Genomic DNA, 9,529 nt, shown 5'->3' on the forward strand with positions numbered 1-9,529 from the left:
GTTGTGTATATTACCAACAGAGCTGAGAAAACTAAACAAAGTGATATACTCAAACACACTATAAATAAGTCAAGATGGGGTACCCTAGAACATAAAGTATAATTAAAAATAATAATAAAAAAGAAAAAAAAGAGTATTCAAATAATCCACCAAGTGATAGGACAAGAGAAACAAAGGAATGAGAATAATCAGATACACAGAATGAATAATGAAATAGCAGATTTTAAGCCCTAATATCAATATTAATAATTCAATAATACTTATAATTACCTTAAATATAAATGATGTATATACACCAATTAAAAGATAGATTATGTTTGTCTTTCTGTACCTGGTTTATCTCACTTAACATACACACATAGCATGTTCTCACTTATGTGTGAGATGTAAAAATCAAAACAATTGAACTCATGGACAGAGTGGAAGGATGGTTACCAGAGACTGGGTTGGGTAGTGGGTGGCTGGTGGGTAGGCGGGGTTGGTTAATGAGTCCAAAAAAGAAAAGAAGAAAGAATAAGACCTACTATGTGGGCCGGGCGCGGTGGCTCAAGCCTATAATCCCAGCACTTTGGGAGGCCGAGGGGGGCGGATCACAAGGTCAGGAGATAGAGACCATCCTGGCTAACACAGTGAAACCCCGTCTCTACTAAAAAATACGAAAAACTAGCCGTGCGAGGTGGCGGGCGCCTGTAGTCCCAGCAACTCGGGAGGCTGAGGCAGGAGAATGGCGTGAACCTGGGAGGTGGAGCTTGCAGTGAGCTGAGATCCGGCCACTGAACTCCAGCCTGGGCGACAGAGCAAGACTCTGTCTCAAAAATAAAATAAAATAAAATAAAGAGTATAATTGTATTATTTTTAACACAAGGATAAATGCCTGATGGGATGGATTTATAAAAAGCTTAAAATAACAATATTTTTTTCTGATTACATAAAAAAGACAGGTTAATGGTAGAGTGGATAAAGAGCTTTATCCAAAACTTACTTCTATAACTCATTTCAAAATGTGCATCATACATACGTGTGTGTATGTGTGTGTGTGTGTATATATATTAAATGCTGGATAGATGGTCTGATGGCCCCAAACTCATTCTGCCCTACTAGATGAGGAAGTCGTTTTATGAGTCATTGAATATGTTCACTAAATGGCATTCAAATGAAACTCGGACCACACCTTTGCAGAAGTAAACATGTGTACAAGTTTACATCAATATTCTTTTCAAATTTAGTAGCCTCCTTCTTCTCTAAATGAGTGTACTTTAATGTCTCCCAGAAACTAAACATGTCTCCTCCAATAAAACAGAAAGCTGGCAAACTTTTTACATAAATATGCAGATAATAAAGGTTTTCGGCTTTGCAAGCTTAGTGGTCTCTTGCCTGTGTAGCATGAAAGGAGTTGTAGGTAATGTGTAAGCAAATATGCATGATAACATTTTAATAAAACATGTTTTATAAAACAAGTATTGGGCCAAATTTATTGCACAAGTTATAGTTTGCCAACTCTGGGAAAGGAATGTAAAATTGAACCTTAAATTTTTCTCTGAAAGAACCTAGAGACTTTGCCATGGGTAACTATTTTTTTTTTGGTATCACATTGCTCTGATTAATAGCTATTGCTTGGGAAAATGGACATTTATTTAGGATGTATAAAATGATATCAGTACTTTACTCATTTCTAAGAAGTAAATGCCTTCGTTACAGTTATGCTTAGTTTGAAATCTTCCTGTGGCTTTCTCTCATGGCGAGATTTTTCTTATTTATATAGGGAATGCAATCTTGTGTCACGAGTGTATGCATTATTCAAATTTGCAAAAGTTTTAGTCTCACTTGTATAAATGTTAAAAAAGGTAGAAAGTATAAAATCTAAGCCTTTATTTTTATAGAAAACGAAAGTGAAACAGAAATAGATTAAGTAATTTACAAATTAAGTTGCCAAATTTTTGTCAAGAGTATGGAATGGCACTGAGGCCTGACCAAAAGAATAGTGATATTTTGAAGTTCAAAAATATACACTCATGCTCAAATGATAATTTTCAGCAGAGTTGTGAAAGCCATTCAGTGAAACCATTTTCAATAAATGGTACTGGAGCAATTGGCCATCCACATCTAGACATAAACAAACAAACAAACAAACAAACTCCATTTAGATCACAGACATAAACGTAAAATGCAAACCACAAAGTTTTTAGGGAAAAAAAAAAAGGAAATCCTTGGTATCTAGTGCTAGGCAGAGAGCTCTTATAGTTGACAACAAAAGAATAATCCATCAAAGGACAAACTGGTAAGTTGGACTTCATCAAAATACAAAAGTTTTGCTTTGTAAAGTATCTTGTGAAGAGGATGAGAAGGCAAGCTATACAGAAGAAGAAAATATTTGCAAACTACATATCCCAAAAAAGAACCAGTATCTAGACTACGTAACGAACTCTCAAAGGCCAACAGTTAAAAAAGCAAACGATACAACTAGAAAATGACAAAAGACATAATATTTCACTGAACAGAATGCACAAATAGCAAGCAAGCACATGAAAATATTCAACATCATTAGTCATTTGGAAAATGCAAATTAACACAAGAATCACCTCATGCCTATAGAACGACTAAAATTTTTCTTTAAAAAAGCAGTAACACAAAATGCTGGCAAGAATGTGGGTTGCAAAAGGGTAAAGCTACTCTGGAAAAACAATTTAAAAGCTTGTTATAAAACTAAAAGTGAGATTAAACAAAGTGTAAGATAAAAACTAATCAGAAGATAAAAAGTAAACAAATTACCATGAGACCAAGAAATTGTAACCTTGGACATTTATTCCAAAGACATGAAAACTTATGTTACCCAAAAGTTGTATTAATCTATACTTGAGTCTTCAGAGCAGCTTTGATTGTCATAGCCCAGAAATGGAAACAATCCAGATATCATTCATAGGTGATTATTTATACCATGGGATACTACTCAACCAATGAAAGGGAACCAACTATTGACTATTGATCAGTTATTGGAACATGCTATAACTTGGATGAATCTCCAGGGAATTATGCCTAGTTAAAACAAAACAAAACAAAAAGCCAATGCCAAAAGATTATATATGATATAGTTCCATTTATTTAATATTCCTGAAGTGAAGAAGTTACAGAAATGAAGCAAGAATTAGTGGTTGCCAGGGTTCGGGACTGGGGTTTAAGGGTGGGAAGGAAGCCAGGTAACAGGGCAACACAAAATAGCCATGTTGTAATTGAATTATTATAAATTTTGAGTGTGGTGATGGATGCACAAATAGGCGTTTAAACAATTTTATAGTATAAAATATAAATATACCTACATGCATACACACTGGTGAGTGCATGTAAAGCTGGAGAAATTTAAATTATATCAGTAGATTGTATCAATGTCAGTTTCTCACATGGGATATCATACTGCAGTTTTACAAGATAGTAACCATTGTGGGAAACTAGGTCAAGGGTGCATGAGATCTGTCTATGTTATTTCTAAGAACTAAATTGCATCTACAATTATCTTTTCAAAAGAAAGAAAAATACACATGCATTTGTATGTTCTATTTTATTGATTTTGATATTAATTTTTCCATTTTATGATATTGGAAATGAGGATTTTTTTTAACCAGTGACTCTCTGTCATTATTTGGTCCTATCTTTTTAAATTATACATAAAGATGTATTTATTATTTATGACATCTTAGATTCAGTAAAATTATAAAAATATTCTTTTAGAATGTAATTTTAAAATCATATATTCAACAATACTCAATAGAATGCTCAATAGAATACTCTCAGATATTCAACAGAAAATGCCATCAATAACTCTTAAATCACCAGGGAGTCCATACAACATGTCTGTATTTTCAGATTTTCAATTAAAATTTTTAATCATTAACGTTTTTCTGAAAGATGTTCACATCAGATCTACTGACTTTAAAGTAGACTAGGCAATAAAGTGAGCTTTCTGAATGCATTTCAATAAGTTCTATATTTTATTTAACCTTCAGGAAGACAGTTGAAGCACTTGATTAATAAAAACCCACTTCTCCCATGTCAGGTAGCCTTTCTAGCTTTGAAGCCGACAAGAAAAAATTATTTGAGCATAAGAACTCCTGAGAATTTTAGCTATGAAGGCAGTGCTTCAGTTTTCAAAAGGTCAGGCAAGAACATTGCTGTTTTATCCTTGTATTCCCAATCCCTATCACAGTACCTTTTGAAAAAGTGAATAAATATCTCAGTGTAGGTGGAATATTCTACATAAAACTCCAGATTATAGGGCTCAATTAGGACCACACATTTCCAAATTTTCCAATGCATTCATTCAAGTGATATTCTACAAAAGAACTAAGCATTGCATAGAGATTTTCTCACCAAGAGAGTGTCAATTTTATTTTACCATCAATCTCATTGCTGTTTTTGATCACTGAGTTGTGCAGAAGCAATTACAATTCTTTAGAAGTTCCACAGTGAGAATTTAATTATACGAGATATGTTTTTAGAAAATCCTTCATATTGGTCTCAATAAATTGTGGACAATATATTTCCGCAATAATGCTCAACTATGTAAATTAATGTTTGACTAGGTTAAAGTCCAAATTCCAAGGAAAATCACACTTCTTGATACATGTAATTCTCTCTGGTTAAGAATTTAGTCAATCATTCACCCCTTGTTTCTACCAGTGCTGACTTTGGTGCAGTAAGTGCTTTATTTAGAAAGAAATGATAACAGTAGGTTTTTATGTGTCACTTTAATTCAAATTGAAACGACATCTTTTAGAAGACAATCTTTGTATTGAAAATGGCATTACTAGTAGTTCCTTTTTCCTATGATGACATAAAACATTAAATCTTTTTTAAAATTTTTATTTCTGGAATTCTATGTGAAATTTATAGTGATTTTTTTTTTTTAATCTCTCAGTTTTTACATGTAACAGATACTATGCATGCCAAGGATTTCTGGAGAAAATGTGCATAAAATATCATCTTTTAGATAGCTTATATTTCAGATAAAATTAAATAAAAAGACTTAAGATATAGCCCCAAATCTTTTACACTTTCTAGAGAATACGATATGTTTAATGGTATGAGTTCCACAATTCTCACTCTACCTACCACCAACTATTGTCCCAGTCTCTCCCATTCTCTCACTCCAACTGAAATGGGACTTTATCTTCACTGAAATGTTCAATCTCTTCCTTTTCCCTACTTTACTAATATATTATTTTTTCTTGAGTATTTTTTTGCAGTCTTATCTAATGTGAATCCCTACCATCAGTCATGTCGACCATGCTTTAATCTCCTTAAAGTGTCTGTTTATTATAACCACCTTGGAACCAAACTCGTTTCCTCTAACATAGTTTAAGACTAATTTTATAGTTGCAAAAGCAAAATTTTATCTTAAATGATAGGTCCTTTACACAAAGAACATTGATTTACCCAAGTGTATGTCGAGTTTAAAAAAAAAAAAAAAAGCATTAATGTCTTGCCTCCTATAGTTTGGAAATCTGTACTAAAGAAGTAGGAAGATTCTCCAGCAGGGGAACAGGAAATAATTACTTCTTTCACTAACAGCAGAATAAATCCCAGCTGATAGTAGAGAAGGAAATTTGCTACAGATTGTGGGTAGTCTCTTGAGGAGCTGATGCTCCTTACCCAGTAGAGGCAGCTGAGATAGAATTTTATTATTATATTCAGTCTAGAGAAAAAGACATTTCTTCAAAAAGCTGTGGGTCTGAATATTGGTACATAAAGGAAAAAAGAATTTCAGAGTTGTATCAGTTCGTGCATGGATTAAGAGGTAGAAAAAAACCTTAGTACTGCAAATATTGATAGAAGAAGCAGACTAAGAACACTATATTCAACTCTCAAGAATGGTATATTCCCCAGTGTTCTTTCCAGTTATGGGTAAGAAAAGTCCTCCCAGAGAGGAAACCCAAACCCCAAAAAGAAACTACTCACAGAATTGAGGCCTAATTCAGGAATATTTCCCTACATTAAAGACAACATCCTTCACAACATTCGACTTAGAGGACTTCACAACAATTATGACCAGAGACCGCTATGTGCCTCACATCCCATTCTTCCTCTTTACATACTAGACACTAGTATGTGAATTGCAGATAGTTATTACATGCTTGCTTCCCATTTTCTCATTATATGTTGTGGAAGTAGAAAAAAAAAAAACTTTGTCTTAGTTCACTGGTCTCTGACGTGAGAGAAGCCACATCAAATCTCAGGTAGAGATTATCATGACATCCTGCACATCAAGCCTAATACCATGATTGGATGAGATCTTGGGGTGTGTTCCTCAGGAAAGAGTGAGTAAATTTTGCATGCAAAGAAAAAGTAAATATTTTTGTACCAGAGAGATTACCATGGTTTCTATTTTTTGTTTCTAACTATTTATTCTTCCTCCCTGTAAGAGGATTAAATATTCTTGCCAATTGCCATGTGTCCAGCAGTAACTTCTTGTGGGAAAAGTATACTTTCCCATCCTGTCAATGTTGTATTTAGCCATCTGACTTCCTTTGGCCATGGCATAGAACATGACATTTTGTGTGCCAAATTCAAGTCAATTATACCCTATCATTACAAACATCTCATTGGATACAAATTCAAACCATTCATTAAAATTAAATTACTGAAGTCTGCTTTTTATTTAAAGTCTTCAAGCTTCAATTTAAGGCAAATGCTAGAAAAATAGATTTTTATTACTGACTAGCAATTTTTGGGGGGAAGTTCAAAGTCCCTTTTGGTAATTGATGTAATAGAGCACAACAATAACCTTCCTTTCATTATTTTAAGGCACTCAATCCTAGGCTGCTGATAATATACAAAGAAAGCAACCTATGGCTATTAGTTATACTACAATGTATCACCATTAACCTAAATTGGACATAAAATAGTGCTTAGCAATTTTCTTTAAAATTTTTAAATCATTTGGTGCTAAAGTGTTTACCAAGTTGTATACCATAGAACATTATTACCATGTGATATTTCAGGGACAGAAAAATCTGGGATCAAATAAATTAGGGAAAAGTCACATATCTATATTCAAGAAAACATATAATGATGTATTTCAAACACAGAGAAAAGCCTGGAGAATAGAATGATAAACAAACACATACCACTACCATAAAGCTGTTACATCCTAGCATTTTGCCATATTTTATTTTATTTTATATATATAACAATATAGATATAACTAAAGCCTCTCTGTATAGATCTCTCTGATAAGAAGGAATATCATCATGTTGAAACAAGCCTTATCCAAGAGGCAATTTTGTGCAGCTTTCTATACACTATTCTGTTTGCTGTGATTTCAGTTAAAATTATTAAGCATTTAATGAACACCTATTTTGTGCCAGGCTTTTTGTTAAAAAGATTGATTCATTGTTTAAAGAAACGTAAAATTAAGAGGAAAAACAAACAACTGAGAATTACTACATACAATTATACTTTAGGATATAGGGCAATGTTATCGAAGACCACAAAGCTAATAAGGAATTTAAGTGAAGACTACATTAGTTTTGGCTCATAATCTAGCTTTCCTTCCTGAAAATCACAAGTGAAATGTAGTTTCATCAAAAAAGAAAAAAAAATGCACATATATATATATATGTATATACACATACACACACACATATATATACACACACACATATATGTAATTGTAGTATCTCCTGCTAAGATTCTGAAATTAAATATCTGATCTAGAATTTCTGTAGATAGATAGCTTATAAATGTCAAATAATCTGTATATAAATCTACACAGACTGTATCCTAAGGTATAAGTGTATTTAGTAATTCTCATTTTTTTCATTTAATTTTACATTTCTTTTTTTTTTTTTTTTTCTTAATCGATATGTTTATTAAAAACATAGACTAATGATCCTGTGCTTAAAAGTTGTTGTGGTTATGTGTTGATTTCCACGAAACATAACTATTAAGAGACTCTTCACAAATATACTCTGGGCAGAAAAGGTAAACAGAAATGACTGACAAGACAGTGCCATTTCAGACACAGCTCCCTCAATACTTGCTAGAAAATGGAGTTTGACATTATTTACAATTATACCAGTATTGTCAGAGGCGAAATGTCACAGGGATAAGGGTACACCAGATCATGAGACATCGTTTCATACTTCCCAAATAGTTTTAAATTTTAGCTTTGAACGTCAGTTACCAGAGCCAAACTTGTTCTTAACAAGCAGAATTTTATGTCCATTCAAAGAGTCTCTTACACCTTTCTGGGCCTATTCACTTGCAGAGAGGAGTCGAAACTGTAACCAGGCTCTTCATATCGTGCATTCATATGAGATGTCCAGTCTTCATATGCTGTCCAATTTCTTTAAGATAAATGGAGTGACTCGCAGCAGGGCCACGTAGATGAGAAAGTTCCGTATGGAAGAGATCACATCCTCGCGCATCTTCCGTTTCATCTCCTCCGGGTCCAGCTTCGGCGCGAGGCCCTCAATCCGGAACATCGCGGCTCTGACTTTGCAGTTTCCAGATGCCGCGCTCTCCTCTAATTTTACATTTCTTTAAACAATAAATCCGTATTTTTAACAAAGAGCGTGACACAAAACAGGTGTTTATTAAATGCTTGATAATTTTAACTGAAATTCACAACAAGTAAAATAGTGTATAAAAAACCGCACAAAATTAAAATATTCTTGAAAATATAGAGAGTTACAATATTCTTCATAATCTTAAAATAGATTATAATGGAACCTGAAATTATATTAAAACATTTCTAAAATAAATATTTTATTTTGGGGAAATCAAACAGAAAGGATTAAGCTTTGCCATTTTTAAAATTTCATTCTATTCTCTATATTTAGTGAGTTAAGAAAAGCCACATATTACAAACCTTTTTACATATAATGATCAAGTAGTAGATGATCTTTTGCAGTTACTCCTGAAGTACACATTTACTATTTTACTACTCATTTTTTGCCAGTGTCGGCAACTGCACTCTAATTTATCTGTGCTTGACTGACTGTTTTGCATTGATAGCTAGATGAGAAGTGTTGGGGCTCAGAATATGATACCCCATAACAAGGCATCTTGGCAACTGAGAAAACTGCAGAAGTAAGGATACTCTGACCTTCCCCTGACTTTCTGTGGGACAGCTGTGAGTAAAATAATTGTCTGACTTATTTCTCCCTGTAATAGGTAATAAGACTCTCATTCCAGAGGAGCCCAGCCCTATACCCAGAGGCCAAGAAGAATCTGAACAGACAGACTTTACTGCCCTACCCCCTGTGCTATGGTTTGAATTTGCCCCCCTCAAAATGAACGTGTTAGAAACTTAATTCCATGCAGCAGTGTTGAGAGTTGGGATCATTAAGCAGTGATTAGTTTATGAAGGCTCTGCCCCCATGAATGGATTAAGGCTGTTACCGTGGGAATAGGTTAGTTCTTGTGGGAGTGGACGCCTAATAAAAAGGATGAGTTTGCCCTGCTTTCTCTCTCAAGAGTCCTCTCTTGCCCTTCTTTCTGCCATTGGGTGATGCAGCACAAAGGCCCTCACCAG

General features: G+C 33.8%; 1 protein-coding gene across 1 annotated transcript; it reads right to left on the minus strand.

Moving 5' to 3' along the window:
• Positions 1-7,824: 7,824 nt before the first annotated feature.
• LOC103238805 (mitochondrial import receptor subunit TOM5 homolog) lies at positions 7,825-8,520 on the minus strand. The gene has a single exon (XM_008004157.3). It carries the CDS (start codon positions 8,475-8,477, stop codon positions 8,322-8,324), a length of 156 nt encoding a protein of 51 aa, XP_008002348.1. The 5' UTR covers positions 8,478-8,520; the 3' UTR covers positions 7,825-8,321.
• Between the last annotated feature and the right edge of the window lie 1,009 nt (positions 8,521-9,529).

This window comes from Chlorocebus sabaeus, chromosome 11 (genome assembly GCF_047675955.1).
Source record: "Chlorocebus sabaeus isolate Y175 chromosome 11, mChlSab1.0.hap1, whole genome shotgun sequence".
Lineage (NCBI taxonomy): Eukaryota > Metazoa > Chordata > Mammalia > Primates > Cercopithecidae > Chlorocebus > Chlorocebus sabaeus.

Bases quoted from the DNA above. Each gene is read 5' to 3' on its own strand.
- LOC103238805 (XM_008004157.3), bottom strand. From the start codon at position 8,477: ATGTTCCGGATTGAGGGCCTCGCGCCGAAGCTGGACCCGGAGGAGATG.